A 17,338-nucleotide genomic window follows, 5' to 3' on the forward strand; every position below is an offset into this window, starting at 1 on the left:
GGACTCTGTGGTGAATTTAAGGCCGAGCATGTGAGCAACAGCCACACAGGGAATTGGTACTTGGGACAATCATGTCTCAGCATCCCCGAGCCCTCCCCTACAGAACATCAACATGTGGGAACTCTGCAGCAGAGGCTATTCTTACCTGCCCTGTGCCCCGCTCCCCTCCCCGGCCCTGCCCCATTTGTTCCCCAACACACAACTTCTTCCCCAAGCAGATCCCACCCAAAGCTGTTACCTGCACACTGCACAACACTGCAGCCCACAGTCCCACACCCCCTGAATACTGGTCATTTTAAACAAGAGCTAATGGTGCCTAAATACAGATTCTTAACATTGTCACAAAGCGCTCTCCTGGTCTGGTATTTCACATTCTCTTTGCAGCAGTGAAAATGTTCTGTGGCTTTGCTGGACAATGGAGGATGAAGCTCTATAACCAAAGAGTACAAAGGGAAATGCAGAAAAAAAATAAAATGAGTTGAAGAATGCTATCAAGCCAATACAGTTTCCATTCAGCTTAGGGTTTATCATGTCTCCCACTCTGCTTATGTCCTTTTATCTGCATGTTATCATGCATATTAGGTCTTTGGGTCAAAGATACTTCTGTATCATGCAGAAACATGACTCCTGAGTCTCACAGGCATTTTAGGCACCTGAAATCTGGCAATTCAAAGTTGGTTGCCCCTCTAGAGTCTGGATATGCTTTCTCTTCACAAATACCAGTCTGCTTTCAGTTCTTGCTCCTCCAAAGCTTCTAGTGAGGGACCATCTCTCTTCTTGCAATACATTATATTTTTTATGACTTCTGAATCTTTTTTTACTGGAGACCTTACATTTCTTTCAGGATGTTTTGTGCCAGAGGTCTGTCAGTCAGAGGGGCAGTAGATATCTCTCTTTACCTGATTAGGAGACCATCTGTTACAAGGTTGCAGATGCTTCTGAGTTGAGTTCTGAGGAACTGCTGGCCTCGTAGGCCCCTACCAGTACTTTGAACACAGTGCAACGCTAAAAGGTCCAGATTTATGTGGTCATATAAGTAGTATCTGCAAATATTAGCCATCCTGGATGGCCAAACTGAAAAGACTGCAAAGGTTCCAATGGGGAAGAAGATGGTTTCCAGCCAGCCACTAAGGGAACTAGTATTTTATAGTCAATAATGGCTATCTTCGTGTGACGTCAAAGGTAGTTGTGTAGATTGGAAAGAAGACGGCTTTGTAACCCCGACAACTTGCCTTGAATATTACTGTCTAAGGCTGATCAGAAAAACGGTAAAATACTTCTACTCTTTCATTTATTCCATAGGAAGCTGGAGGTTTCCTTGAATTAAAATTTGGGTCAGCTCCATTATATACTTAAAAAAACTGGACCTCGTGGTGGAAAGGGTAAAAGGTAAATCAAAGGGTAAAGTTCAGAAATGATGCATAAGGCAAATCTTGGTGCAAGACAGACTTAGCAAAAGCTGCAGCACTACAGTTGGCAGGTTGGGAAATTTATGTGAGTGGTGCTTGTGTGCCCAGAAAAAACAAGGTGGTGGCTGAAGTGGAGTCACTTCACACCATCATACACCTTTTCACAGAGAAAAACAACACTAGCTGGGTCACCCCAAACCGATTCACCGGAGCTAAGCAAAATAAAAAGTGGGCCTCAACACCAGTGCCCAAGGACATCACTCCAAAGCAGTAACCTGCTCTGGGCAGCACTGTCCTTTGTCATTGGTGTTGGTGTGGACGGTGGAAGCGGCAGTATCAACGCTATCCTCCTACTTCCAATTGTCCGTGAGCAATGCCAGAGAAATCAGCTTGAAATAAGGGCTGCCTTTAAGCAATCATAGTGTCTGCGGGGTTGAGTTTCAGAGCCCCTGCCTTACGCTGCCAAATACTCTGTTTTCACTTTATTCCAAATGGGACCAGTCTTATGACTGACAATACGGTATGAGTTCACTGAACTCCAAAAAGGCCTGACATGCTGGGGAGAAATGATATGTAACTGTGAGTGGTGTTTCTATTGTTTTAAATGCAGCTCCGCTAGTTATCATTCACTCCTGGCTCTGGCTAGCAAACCTTCTCAAAATGAGATCAGAACAGTCTCCTCTCACTAAGGAGACCTTTGAAGACAGACCATCATCAGCTAAAAAACTGTAAAGCTCCCGTGAACTCAACAGAGCACTACTGACTGAGAGCTGTCCCTGAAAATGTTCTAAACCAAAATACTATCTCCACGTGAAGTAAAAGTCAACATACATGGACAAGCTTTGATGGGACCTCTATATAAAATATAAATATAAAGATACATGTATGAATAGATGTATAATTAAATAATTAGGAATTGATTAACTTAACAACTGTCCTGCATTTATACTACAGGAGTTTTCATTAGAAGAGCCTATATTTAGAGATGTACTTGAAAAATTTCATCTTCAAAGCATTCATAAACATCCCCCTGGCATCCTTGTGAAGTAGGTGAGTATTATCCATGTACTTAGCTTAAAAAGCACAACAGGGCAATTACTGTTATTTGACATTCTTGCATTTACTTGCATGTGGAGAATGTACCATACTCTTAAACAACTTTCTTTTTTGCCTTTTAAAGTGACTATCACTCTAGTTATCTGCTTATACCTCTTGAGAACAGAAAATTGACTTCATTTTTTGCTGGGGTACACTAGGAGTGGGTCTACTCACACAAAACCATAATGCCATCAGGCATGAAAACTGTGGTACAACCTCACAATACGAAGCACATTCTTATCACATGTGTGTGCACACATGCACATTGCAGCAGCACCACAAACAGCTACTAACAAGCTCTTACACACAGTGTAAGTGTATAGAGAGGATGGTTGCATCATATACATATGCAGCTTTCTGACCATAACAAAACTACATTGCACTTCTCTCACTGTTGCTTTAATGTTAAGTTTAGAGCCTCTTTGTTTATAAATACTTTCACATTAATTTTTAATAATTTTGAGAAAATTTGGCAGCATAAAGGGTTTTTCCTCTTTTCACCCCAGGAACTGACACACTAACTGGTACAACCCCCTCCCTTCAAACTTTTAACTTACCTGCCCGCTGTTAGCCAAGTCATCCACAGACAGAGAAGGGTCCAGCCTCAGGGATAACCCAAAGTCACAGAGACAGCAGGTTAAATCATTTTTCACCAGGATGTTGGAACTCTTCAGGTCTCTGTGCACGATAGGTGTTTTGGGGCGACCACAGGGTGTGTGATCACTATGCAGATGGGCAATCCCTCGGGCCAAAGACCCACCCAGTTTCCAGAGATCCTCCCAGCTGATAATGTGCCGAGTGAGGTATTCCTGCAAATTTCCTCTAGCATGGAAGGCAGTGATCAACCAGTACTGTTTACCAAGATCTGTCTTACGCTCCTCTGCTGTCAAGAATTGGAGGATGTTCTCATGCTTGAGGTTTACATCTGAAAAAATGTCTTTCTCAGTTTTCCAGGAGGCATATTCTTCATAGGGGAAAATCTTGACTGCCACAGTTTCATACTGCTCTGATGTGTTTTGCTTCAGTTTGGCTTTATACACTTCAGCAAACCTTCCTTTGCCAACGACAACGTCCAACTCAATGGGCAGCAATTCTGTGTTGTGGTTGATGTTGTTGGCACAGGTAGAGCTGATGTCTGAGCGGTCATCATCTAACATAATAGCACAAACATCACTGCAGTCCTTATGTTTCCTGGGCTTAACATTCTTCTCCCATGCCTTGTTGAGCTTCCTCTTCTTATGAGTGCGGTAGGCATAAAAGATAACAATCACAGCAACAGAAATCACCAGTAATGGGACAAGACTTATGATTGTGACTTTGGAAATTTCATCTTTCTCCTCTGGCTTATGAGGGTCATCTATAAAAAAGCACAGAAGAAAGGCATACATTAAAAAGATATCATAGCTTTATATATACATGAGGCTGTCAATAATTATAATTTTTATCCAGAGTGTAATAAATGATCTCCTCTACTAGCAGTAAATAATAAAAATTTTCACTGCTTTCTTACTTCAAAATGTTGTTTTGTATATAGGCCTCCACTTAACAGGACTTCCCTGCCTGCTTCTTTTATAAAAAGCCAAAACTTGATGGGCAAGAACCTAAGGCAATTGAATTGCTTTGCTCTTCTCTCAGGCTCTTAATACGTTATTGAGGAAACCTTCACTTCCCTGAATACAATAGCCAAAGTCTCCTGCACTTACTCTGTCGATGTATTCTTGACAGATCTGCCCCTTTAACCAGTAATTACTAGAAGACATTAATTTTTCTGAGATAAATAGACAATGCAGCATGTGAATTCCCACTTGCCCAGTTATCAGTCCAGATCCAGTATATTTCAGTGGGATCCATGTAAAGACATCTTCAGGAAGCCTGTCTGCACATGACTACTGCATGTTAATATTCAGGCACAGTATGTATGCCTGCATACACATCTGAAAAACAAAACTCATTCTCATACTTGGATGTATGTGAAAGAGTGTTGCTAGAACAAATTCAAACACCTGCATGTACACAGGTGTTTGAATCCTGCAGGCGAAATCAGGCGACACATCAGAACTGTTGCCCCCCCCATGTTCTTTTTGCATGGATTTGTGTATCTGAAAACCTCCTCTGTGTGCCACTTGCTGGCCGTATGCTGGCTGTCCTGGTGTAAAGCAGTAGATGGTTCACTCCAAACTCTGTAGCTGGTGCAGTCCACACACTAACACATTCTTAGGTGGAACATACAGGGAGTAGGAGAACAAGGAGGACATATTATAGAACAGGGATATGTTCTGGGAACGGTACAGATCATTATTCTAGAGGTGAGAGCTGTGCTGTCATCTCTAGAAGTGATCTTCCGGTTGTCTTAGGGAAGATAAACATTTTAAAATGGAATGGTTTTCTTCTGAAAATAAAGAAGCAGGGTCAGATTTTATCTGAACCTGATTTGGTTGGACACATGGAAATGTGCTCTCTCAGCCTATTTGTTCCTTTGAGTCAAAGCAAGTGTACTATATTATCTTTCCATGAGGGAGGGGGTTGATTGGAAGATGCCCTGGCAGTCTAACCTGAATGGAATAAAACAAATGAAGCTGCAACCTGAGTTAAACAAATGGCTTAGGCTGGCAGCATGACGCTCTGGTGGGTGCTGACAGCAATGCCATCAACTCGGGTTCCGTGTATTGGGCCAAGTAAGTCAATATGAAAAGGAAAGGTTTAATAAGCTCTGAAGGGAAGTTGCCACTAACTGCATTAGCCACAAGCCTCTGTTCCCTTTACTCTGTGCCTCTCAAAATTAAAGTGAGCAATGCTGAAAGGGGTAGGGGAAAAGAGTTTACCATTAGAACAAGCAGTACGTGTGACTCTCCAGTGTCACTGGCAATCGCTTTTCCATTGGAAACACAGCTGGCTGGCAAGCAGCAGGACCCATCAGCTATTCAAAGGCAGGTGACAAGACATCTGAAGAGTACATTCTTCTTTATTTGGAAGAAGGCCTGAATCCTGAACCAGGATGTGCTTCCTCTGTTTGAAAGGTTCATCAACCAGATGTAGAGCAAGTAATTCAATCCTAGCCTCTCTCATAGGGTTTCAAGGAAAAGGAAGTGCCTTTCTAGCTCTGACATTCCCAGCTAGCACAGGTCAGTGGCATTCACTAGCAGCATTTACAAAGAATGTATTTCCTTCATTTATGCAAAAGAATGTTTTAAGACAATCCTCTCTTCCACACCTATGCAAACCACAAATCCTTATCCTCAAGTGATTTCCCTTGTCAAGAAAAAGTGAGGAATTTTTAAACTTTTTAAATTTTAAATTAAAAAAAAATACCTAAAGGTTCATCACAGATTACGGGCACCCCTTCTGCTTCTCAACATGTTGAAGAGGGGGAAAAAAAACCCAGTTTTTTTATGGTCCTTACCGGAGGAATATATTTAGAAAGTCCAATGTCACTGTCAGTAAACAGATTTACATTGCTTATTCCCATGTGCTTTCTTCGCTCTCAGAAAATCTGCTGTATAAAGAACTTGGGAAACACCCTGGTAAAGAAGTGACTACATTACGGGATGGCCGTTTTGGCTGCAAGCAGGCTGCAACTGCATGAGCACAACTATGATCTGTAACAGATAAATAGTTTTCTATCAGATAAAATAGTCAGATAAAATAGTTTTGATGAAGATTTGCGGTTTGGTTTTGTTTTGGGTTTTTTTCCCTGGACCACAGAAAAGCATGCTTGAAGTTTGGACCCCACTCTAGGAACTGAGTACTATGTCATCTATACCATACGGTATACTCTTAAACAAAGATGGACATGCCTCTTCGGGGCCCTTCGAGCCCTTTTTCTTTGCCACAGAGCTGCAATATATAGCCCAGATATTTGGAATACAGATGTCTTTCTCAGTGAAGGAGAAAAAATGCCAGGATGTGTTAGTTCTCTGTCAGAGTTCTCCCTATGAGTCCAAGCAGTTGGAGGCATTCGATGCATGTTCAGCTCTAGCTGAGAAACTCACCAAAAACCGCCACTCCTTGATTGTTATGGCTCCCTGTGTGAGGGGCTCTGATCATCCCTGCAACGCCCTAGAGCAGACTATTATTTCGGCCTACAGCTGAAAAGTCTCCAGCAGACTTCACAGCCCTTTGGCGCTTCCTCTTTGCACAAGAGAAAGCTCTGCTTCTGGTGCAGGGGGATTTTTGGGTGGAAGAGAGAAACTGTTGATGTTGCAAATATCACTTGAAAAAGAATGAAAAAAATTTTTAATCAGAGCAGAAGCGGAGCAGTTTGGCCACTTCCCCTGAGTGCTGTATCGTCCTGCACCTCTGCTGCAAAGTGACACATCCGCTTTGGCGTTGTCCCTTGGAGGAAGTAGGGGGGCAGGGGGTGAAAAGCTTACAGCTGCACGTCCCCACCTAAAGCAGCAGGGCCGACGGGTGTGCTCATTTTCAGTTTTTAAGACACTAGACAAGTCCCACTCCAGGCTTGTGAAGTGCCAGAATGATCACCCAACAGGGAGAGCTGAATGACAAGGCTGAACCCTGAGCTTCGGAGGCGACTGAGCTGCCTGCCAGCAGAATTAGAAGGTGCAGCAGCAGCAAAGAGCTGGTGGCACCGAAGGCTGGTCCAAGCACAGCAAGGCACTTCTGGAACTGCCTTTGATTTTGACTGCTGATAGGAGCAGAACAAAATCAGCCCTTCCAGCACAAGCTAAGGTTGGGGTACTTCTCTATTGAATCTGCGTTGAAAGTCAGGGCAGGATCAAAATTCAGAGCATATCTGTTTGTTTGCATAGTGGCTAGCCAACATTTTCTGGCTTGACTACAGGAATCTAAGAATAAATATATTCATTTGCTTATAAATAAATACCTATGACTCAAACCCCACATTTTCAAAAACGGGAGTGCAGCTTCCTCTTTCTGAGCACCAGAATGAGCAAAATCTGGCTGCACAGGGAGGCAAGGAAATGGTTAAACGAAACAGCCTTTCAAGTTTTGCAAACAAGCTCCTAAATAACTTTCCCCACCCAGAACTATTATTTAGGCAGATCAGTCCTTTCTTAAGCTTCAAAAGAGCCTATTAATACAGCGTAACAATAGAGAAGTTGAGCTAAAAGAAAGCTTCCTGTATGCAGTTTAAACTAAGCACAAGCCATCTGCACAACCCCGAACACCACCTAAGCCTTTGGGGAACAGGGCTCAGGTGCCAAGGAAAATGGAAACACCGCACCGCCTCTGTTCAGTCAGGAAGCTTCAAAGCACAACAGCCTGCAAATTCTTTAGGTTGGATTGGGTGCTTTTGATTGAACTTCGGTGTCACTGAACTTCGGAAGCAAGAAATAAAACAACGGCAATAAAATTAGGACCCGCACGGAGCAGCAAGAAATGCACAGCCAGTACAGACATAACTACTTCAGTGCTGTTTGCTGCTTGGGCAAATTCTGAAGTTGCTGCCTATTCAACTGCTAGCCAAAGCCACACAGCAGGGCGCAAACATATTTGCTATTGGCAGAAGTCAGGTTAAACATATCGACACTGATGTATTGTTGCAAGCTTGTTTACCGTCTTAAAAACCCCCAGAAACACAGTCACAAAATATGGTCCCAGACCCGGGACTGTGATCCAGTTATTTTGCAAGCTCCTGAGGCACAAAGCTGCCCTTTGAGCTGACTGAAGGACAACTCCATTTTGCAGCAATTCTGAGGTTTCAAAGTTTGGTTTCAATTCTACACTGGAATGAAAACTAACACTTTTTGAATGTTTTTGCATAAACAGAATTCTGTTCGAATGTTGCAATTTGGCAAGAGATATGAGTGCTGAATCCCCACCAGTGAGGGGACTAGCATGGGGTATGGGAGCTCCAAGTTCAAATCCTGCTCTGTTTGATTCAGGGAAGGGCTTTTCATCTCTGGTTATTCTGAACCAGGCAAAATGTGAGTTTGGACATTATGTGCATACCAATTTCTGGGCAAGACACTTAGCAATAAAATATGGAAAAGTCTGCCCATCTCTTTAGTGCTACTTTCTGGATGAAAACTAATTCCATCAAATGCTTCATTTTCAGTGAAATGAAGTTTCACTCCAAACAGCTGTTTGGGGTAATTTAGTTTATCTCTACTGAGGAATCCTCAAGTCACAATGAAATTCTGTACTTCAGTGTCTCATGTACCTTCTAGAATTTGGTCCTTTTAGAATTAAAATGGCCTGGAAATCTTCAGCAAAACATTTGTGGATGGGAAATACTGATTTTCAAAACAGACTCTGCTTCAGACATTCCTGTACTTTTCCCTGAAACCCCTATCTTGAGGATGAAAATGGTCTGAAAGTTGACGTAACTTTTGTGCTTTAAAAATTCTGCTAATTTTACAGGCATTGTGGATGGGGGTAGAGAGATTTTTCATTGTGTGTGTGTGTCTTTTTTCCTTAGGAAAATAGTTGATCTGACACAAAATACTTTGAAATAATCAAATTCAAATGCTGCACCTCAAACTAACCTGCATTTTTTTATCTTGACAGTTTCTTGGAAACATTTTAATTTTCCAGCCTTGCTGGAGATGAAGAATTTTTTTTCAAGTTAATAGTATTTTGGGGCAGGAAATCATTTCCACCCGTCCCGCAGCTCTATGCTGAACCATCTCTGATGGCAGAAGACAGAGATTACTAGATTTTAAAAACAGAGTGGACTCTATCTTGCTATCCAGTGGAAAATAAACCCTGACATTTCTTGTAGACTATCCTGAAAGTTAAATTCCTGCAGCCAGTTTGTGAATTTGACATGAGTGGTTTTGGACTAGGTAAACCAAGTCTGTCAAGGCCAGTAATTTGTGTTTGTATGTCTTCATCTTTTAATCTAAAGACAAAATTGCCAGGTTATCCAAAACATAGTCTCTGCTGAAGCAGCCTCCTGGAGAGGCACTAGGTCCAGTAGTTGGCAGGACTGCCTGGCCTGGTATAGAATCATAGAATCACATAGGTTGGAAAAGACCTTCCAGATCATTGAGTCCAACCATTAACACAGGACTGCCAAGTCCACTGCTAAACCAGGTCCCTAAGTGCCACATCTACAAATCTTTTAAATACGTCCAGGGATAGCGACCAAACCACTCCCCTAGGCAGCCTATTCCAGTGCTGGACAACCCTGTCAGTGAAGAGAATTTTCCTAATATCCAATCTAAACCTCCCCTGGCAAAACTTCAGGCCATTTCCTCTTGTCCTATCGCTTGTTACTTGGGAGAAGAGACCAACACCCACCTCGCTACAGCCTCCTGTCAGGTAGCTCTAGAGAGCAACAAGGTCTCCCCTCAGCCTCCTCTTCTCCAGGCGACACAACCCCAGTTCCCTCAGCTGCTCCTCACAAGACCTGTGCTCCAGACCCTTCACCAGCTCCATTGCCCATCTCTGGACACGCTCCAGCACCTCTACATCTCTCTTGAAGTGAAGGGCCCAAAACTGCACACAGGATTCGAGGTGCAGCCTCACCAGTGCCGAGTACAGGGAGACAGTCACTGCCCTTGTCCTGCTGGCCCCACTGTTTCAGATACAAGCCAGGGTGATGCCGGCCTTCTTGGCCACCTGGGCACACTGCTGGCTCGTGTTCAGCCAGCTGTCAACCAGCACCCCCAGGTCCTTCTCCACTGGGCAGCTTTCCAGCCACCCTTCCCCAAGCCTGTAGCACTGCCTGGGGTTGTTGTGACCCGAGTGCAGGACCCAGCACTGAGCCTTGGTGAGCCTCATACAATTGGCCTTGGCCCATCAGTCCAGCCTGTCCAGATCCCTCTGCAGAGCCCTCCTGGCCTCCAGCAGATCAACACTCCTGCCCAACTTGGTGTCACCTGCAAACTTACTGAGGGTGCACTCGATCCCCTCATCCAGATCACCAATAAAGATATTAAACAGGACGGGACCTAGTGCTGAGCCCTGGGGAACACCACGTATGACTGGCTAGCCAGCATAGAGTAGACCCATCCAAGCCATGAGCAGCCAGTTTCTCCAGGAGAATGCTGTGGGAGATGGTGTCTCAAAGGCTTTACTAGTCTATGTAGACAACATCCACAGCCTTTCCCTCAAGGGCAGAGGAAGCAGCAAGGTAAAGCCATCTCTAGGGCCTGTTTCTAAAGCTGTCTTTCTAAAGCACTGCATGGCTCAGAATTTGGGCCCTACGTATGTTTGCTTAAAGGTGTGGGAACTCATTCACTTGACCTTTTGGTTATTTGCCAGCCTGAATGTTGTTTTACAGTCAACACATAGGTGGCAAACCAGACCCAGCCCTTGGAGAACTTAATGCAGGCCACTACCCTGTGCCATCACTTACCACCTTTCCTGAGAAGTAGTAAAGCAAAGGTATGACCAGTTTTGGAGAGCTGTGGCACACCCACTGCTGCTCTCCCCTGGGGGCTATCAGCTTTGCCCTTGGCACATGATTACCCATGACCAGGTGATCAAGACTGAAGACATTTTCTGTTATGCCTAGGGAAAATCCCAGTTATATGCATTACATGTTGGAAGAGTCATGCATATGCAACCACCACCTGATGGGAATGGCTGCATCTTAGTCATGGGGGTGGGAGGCAGGCAACTTGATTGCCTCTGGGTGACTTACTTCAGTCAAAAGGCTGAGAAGCAATGATGTAATGGATATTTTATGTATTGTAAGCAGAATTTCATTTTTCAACTGATTGCCAAGTATGCTATTCAGCACCCAGGAGGTTTAAGAAACTCTTAAGCTCTAAGACAGAACAAATATTTCCTTGCTGTTTTATTCCCTCACTGCTGGCTAGAAACCGTAATTCCTTGGTTTGCTGGCACAGCACCTATTTGTTTAAAATCTAAAACCTCCCACCTCTGGATGCATTCCCTTGTCTCTCCCATTCTAACAGGTCACTTCACTGTGTGTGCATGGCATCTCTCACACATTTTGTCTTTTGTAACTTTCCTAGTCAGTGATACGAAAGCTGACATATTCTAACTTTACATGATGTGACTGTGTTTCTGTGATACATGCCTCAGTTATACAAATCAGTGTCTGCTGTTTGCTGGTGGTTTTCTGGAACAAATCAATCTCTCCAGTTTCAATATGTTCCAACAGATGCCACACATTAACCACTATTTTTATTCTCAGCCTGAGTTTCACCCCTCCAACCTTTCCCAAAATATTATGTTGCCAGTGTTAGTTACAGTTTGTTTCTGTCTGTAATTATTAAAGTCTCTTCCATGACAACCTGATAAAAGGTTGGCCACATTCCCACACTTATTAAGCTCTCAAGTGATGCAAATTGTAACAAATATGCCAACCAGACTGGAAGAGCGCTGCCTAGTTTGTTTTTACACAAATCTGTAACTGAGCTCTGCATGGTTATTTTCCTAGGAAGCGAACAATATAAATAATACAGAGCAAAACAAAATTTTGGCTTCTTTTGCCTCTTTCCATTCTATTTCCTTTCTATCCCACTAAGTGAATCAGACATTCAGTATTAGACAGCCTCTCCTTTGGTTACATACATCTGCAGGCATTGGGTGGGACTCTGTGGCTGCAAATACCTAAGAGGAAACATAGAGAACAATGCCAATATACAAGCAGAGGGAGGCTCTGTGCAACGTTATGCAATGCTACTGACCTCTTTTATGGGGCAGCTGGAAGACAGTTACCTTCTGAGCATGTTAGTTGCATAACAGAAAAACAGATTAATGAAAGCGTTTGTTAAAATCCACTTGGCAGCAGTCCAGCTGTAATCATCTCCCTTCTGCTGTTCCTTGAGCACTGGACAACTCATCACATGAGCATTTATGGCCTGGTGGCTGTTTCTGCACAGATCTTAAGTCTGCTCTTAAGTTTGAGATCCTCCTATGTAGTCAAGTAAAATCACTAACGCTTTGACTCTAGTAAGGAGAGGAAGAGGAGAGAAAGAAAGGAAAAGACAGGGCAACATGTTAGAGACAAGTGAGAGATACCAAGTTAAGGAAACTCTTAAAACATTATCCATACTTCCTGCGATTGGGGCGCAGGAGAAGGCATCATACAAGCATGCTTGTGGTGGTTCAGGCAGCAGAACAATACCAGGTCTCCCAGGTAACAACTGTACACAGTGAGCAATCACAGCACTTGACACTGCAAATCCATAGGCTGTAATTTGTTTGGGCAAATGACTCAGCCAGAACTGATTAAACAAATACATCTCTTACACTCTCAATTAGCAAACTCAGTGAAACTGTGATCAATGTGAAGATTGTTAGCAGCACAATACCCTCCCCCACTCTGACATGCTTCCCCAATTAGCTCCATTATTCTTATAAACTCTTGTTGACCTGTCAGTCATCTCTATCACTGAAGTTTTGATAGTTCAAGGTAGCTGTTTGGATGATTCAGATAATCATTAACAGTTGTATACATTGTTGCCGCTAAAGGTTTCTCCCATATTACCACTGATGTGTTGGGAACGGCCAAAATAATGACCTCATCTTGTAGTAGATGGGGAATAAACAGTCCACCTGGACTAACCCACAGACACCTTGGCTGCAAGTGCATGGAGATCTGCATAGCGTGAACAAAGCACGTGAGAATGAAAAATTATCACCGTTTAAGTTACCAGAATGAAACAACTCTAAACCAAAGAGAGCCGTGCTACAGGTCTGCAAAGCCTATTTCCAAATTTTGAGAGCTCTGGTTTTTTTGCTTGGATTTGAACTTGATGCCCAGGATAACAACTGCAATATATAACGACAACAGTGCTTAAGGGATTTTTTTTCCTGTCTGCAGTCTCCAGTGCTGGGGTTACCCTGTTGCATGCTGCTGAATGGATGTGTCTGAATAAGCCTGTGCAACAAGAAGAAGTTGCACTGCATAGCAGGCAGGTCATGCACCGAGCAACGTGCAGCTATCCCATTTCCTCGGCTACAATGAGTCCCTGGTCATCTTCGCCCACAGGGAATGGGTCTGACTTGAGGCTGGAAAGAGCACAGTCCTACTTGGTGCCTTTGGGTAAACAAGCCTTGACTTCAGCCAAATAGCTTAGGATTGTTAATAAAGAAGAACTTTGTTAGGCATCTGTCATGCTTGCACTGGCTGATGAATAGAGGATAGGAGATGGTGTAGCAAAGGCAAAGCTGAGGAACAAAGCTGCGCAGACACCGAGGGAGGCATGGAACTGTGCAAACAGCTACAGGCAGACCTGGTTCATCACAACAGGTCAAAACATAAGAAGGCAAAGCAAGATGCAGTAGATCCACCAGAACAACTAGACATCAGGGAGTAAAAAACCCTGGTAGTCCAGGCCTACACTCATCTTTTCCACAACAGCAGGACCAGGCCCCTGTCTGCCACCCAGCCAGGGCCTTTTCCCCTCCAATTTTGGCTAATCTTTTCCAGTGGTTTTGCTCCCTGGCTTTGCCTTCTGGTAACACTGATATTAGACATTTGAATAAATAATAATTAAAACACACTGGCATTGAGTTTTGCTGTGAGAAGCATTTTTCCACCACAGGGGTGTAAGCTGCTTGCCAGTCACCCACAATTTTGTTTGGCAAAAAAGAGAAGGATTAAAAAAATAAACACAGAGTAGTCAGATTTGCAATGGCTACCTGTCTCCTGTATATTATTTCTCCAAGAACTACAGGACATTGTTTGGAGTAATTTTGCACACAGTATTTTCTACCAGCTGCCCATGGCCTGAAATGCCAGGGATCTGAATCAGGGTCAGCCCCCTGACACAGCAGAACCACAGGCATGTTTAGGCACATGTCTGACTATGTCTTACTTATTTTGCAGATTAGTAATTTAAACGAAAGTCCGTACAAGAAACAGGCATTTGACCTGGATGTAACTACTTCAAATGTTTCCAAAGCGACGCTTGGGTGAGTCATAACACCTCCCACTACCCAAAACCTTTAGGTTTGTGTCTAAAAATGGAGTCAGGAGATTTACCCTTCACAGTCAAGACAGATACAAGCCAACAGTGCTATGAAACAATTCTTCTATAAGCAATAACAGCTCAGCTGTGAATCACTGGAACGTAGTGACTAACCTCTGGTGGAAATTATAATTTGTTGCCTTACCCACAACTTTCTTGCTTACCTCAGAAACACCAGGAACGAACTAAATCTGGTCTGTCTTAAGTCTGCACTCAGGAGGAAGAAGAGCTAGGACATTGATCATTTATAGCAATAGCTTGAAAGGAAAGGCTGTGATTAACAGGTGAAAAATTACTTTTTTAAATTATCTCAGTTTCTGCTAATAAATGAGTACAATCACTTTTTGATCAGGCTTTTTTAGACTAGCTTTTGTCCACTCTCTAAAACTATAGGATGTGCAAAAACATCGCAAGAATTCTTACTCTGATGTACAAGAAATGTAGAGGGGGGAAAAAAAAGGCAAGAACAATGTACAGAATAGAGCTGGATGACAGTCATTCCAAAGGCAAAATTATTACAGGCTATTATCTAGTTGTCTGGAGGAGCCGTGGACCAGCTGGCTGTGATGTTCTGCTCAAAGTTAAACACAGACAGGAAACCGCATGTCTGATACTGTAAAAATCGTTTGTCTTCCTGCCATGGCTAACCAGGCAAGCAACCCAAAGGGGCTGTTTTCATTTAAAAGAAACACTAATCCACAACAATAAAAAAGGAATGACAAAGCCTCAATTCTCCCCCCTCCCAGCTGGAATTAATGCTTGTGTTTGTGAATGAAGTGGAAGTGTTACAAATTGAAGTTTTACATTACTTTTTATCTTATTTACTTACTACATGTGAATGCAGGACAGTTTTCATGAGTCACCTAGAGTGCTTATAGCATGTGACCTACAAGGAAAAGCTCCACTCCAAAGAGTGAATGGAATTAGGGTTAAAAATATTGGGGATTAATTTATACTAAGCTCCTTTTAGGCTGCTCTGGAAGCATGAGAGGAGGCCGCAGAGTTAATGTGAATGAAAGTACTTGGTGTTGAATTTATAGAATAGTTTTCATAAACATACACACAGAAGACACATTTGTCAAGCAATTGTATTCAGCTACATAGCTCCAGGATAAACAGCTATAACATGACTAATTTATAACCAATTAGCCAAAATCCACAAGGGTGTGGTTCACTTTGTATAAAAACTCTAGACAGCTGACACAGAGTAAGATCTTTTCACTGGGAACAATAAAATCAAAGCAGTCTGTTAGAATTAGGTCCTGGGTCTACCACCTGTGCTCCCATCAGTACCAGTATTTACTCCAACTCCTTTAAATCCCACCCAAGTAAGGGTTGGTCATACAACCATGGACCAACAGTCAGGTTGTCTGGTTTGAAATAAAGCTTGGGGAGGGGAGGAGGTGGCACCAGATACTGATAGCCTGGGCCAAGGGAGGCGAAGACTTTCTAGCTTGCTCTTGGCTAATCTGGTGTGGTTTTGCAACCTTAACTAGTTAGCCTTCTCGGAGGGCTGGGAAGCAAGAGCTAGAAGCCATTCACTTGTCTGCCTCAGTGCAGTTATGCACCATGTTTCCCAGGAGTGGAAACAGTGTCCCAACCCTTTGTATTCTCAGGCAATGAGGATTTGATAATATCCTTTTCTGAGGAACCTAGAGGTGATAAGGATGGGTCCTGTGTGCCATACTCATTTAGAAGTGTGTGCACACAAAGTTCTCCACAGGAGGCCTTGCACTGGCCTGCAGGAGACCTGACTGACCTCAACAAAAGAGCCATTGTGGGATCCAGCAGGCAGAGAAAATAAAGTGAGATGTGTGCATGCACATCTGTGTATGCAGCATGAGATCCACCAGCACTGCACACACCTGCACTGCCTTTACTATATTTGCAGTGGTCTATATAGGCATTCATGAAGTAGAATGGGGACAGGTTATGCACTTGTGATTTGTTCTGTACTCACATTTCACTGGTTTAACTGAACTCACATACACGTCCTTGTGCCATAGCAAGCATGAGCTAGCATATCCACCAGTGAAGGAACCTTCTAGCTACTTCACGCCTACTGCAGAGCAAGTGCAGAATGTCAGTTACAACAGAGAAGCTGACTTTAAACTCACATCCTATCAAGTTACTCAGTAGTATAATTATATACAGATGTCACAATATGGCAATACAGCCTTTTAGAAGAGACAATACCTTAAATATGACATTTGCCTCTTGTTTATGTTTTATTACATAATTGGCATATGTTGCATTTTGGTGTGTCAACAGAACAACTCTAAACATCTCACTTTCATCTTTTCATTAACTTTTAAGTGCAATATCTTGAGCTGAGTATCAGACTTAGTTCAAAAGGAGGACAGCCTGGCAGGAAGAAATATTCTCTGAACACAGAAAAGAAAGGTTGAGGTTTTGCAAGACTCGGAAGAGACCAAAATAGCTCCTGCCACTAGAAGTTTTTCTCCATAAAATGCAATTCTGAAGTCCATTGGTATGACACAGTTAATATTACTTGCAAAGTATAGCCTAGGAATGCAGGGTAAATTATTAAACCTACCTGATGGAAAAATGAGCATATCATTGCATTCTTCACCTGTACAGGAACACATGAACATCAATCCACCATCTTCCTTCTTTTCCCTCATCAAACACTGCTCTGAGCTAGAGTCATCCAATACATGATCATACAGTGTTTTCTGGGGATCATGGCATATTGTTTCTAATGTCACGTTTTCATCATTCTGTCTCCTAAAAATGAAAAGAGAAAATTGAAATCAAAGAAGGAATATTTTACAAAGGGAGCAGACAGGACTGTGCCTGCCTGAAATTTGCCTCTTTTGAGAACTCAAATGGGATTTAAGGAGCATTATATGTTCTTCTCCAGCTTTCCTGAATGGGATAAATTTGGCTGTGTCTGGACTGCTCACACTGGGGCATTTGTACAATGGCACAGCTATT

At 43.0% G+C, this 17,338-nt stretch overlaps 1 protein-coding gene across 1 annotated transcript in view; it reads right to left on the bottom strand.

Annotated features, from left to right (window-relative positions):
- The window catches only part of TGFBR2 (transforming growth factor beta receptor 2), a 60,023-nt gene that overhangs the window by 14,019 nt on the left and 28,666 nt on the right, over positions 1–17,338 (bottom strand). The window contains exons 3-4 of the mRNA XM_040591624.1: positions 16,938–17,128; positions 3,065–3,864 (exon numbers count right to left, since the gene is read on the bottom strand). Coding sequence (XP_040447558.1) covers positions 3,065–3,864; positions 16,938–17,128 — 991 coding nt within the window. The remainder of the gene's footprint in view (positions 1–3,064; positions 3,865–16,937; positions 17,129–17,338) is intronic.

Source organism: Falco naumanni, chromosome 4, assembly GCF_017639655.2.
Source record: "Falco naumanni isolate bFalNau1 chromosome 4, bFalNau1.pat, whole genome shotgun sequence".
Lineage (NCBI taxonomy): Eukaryota > Metazoa > Chordata > Aves > Falconiformes > Falconidae > Falco > Falco naumanni.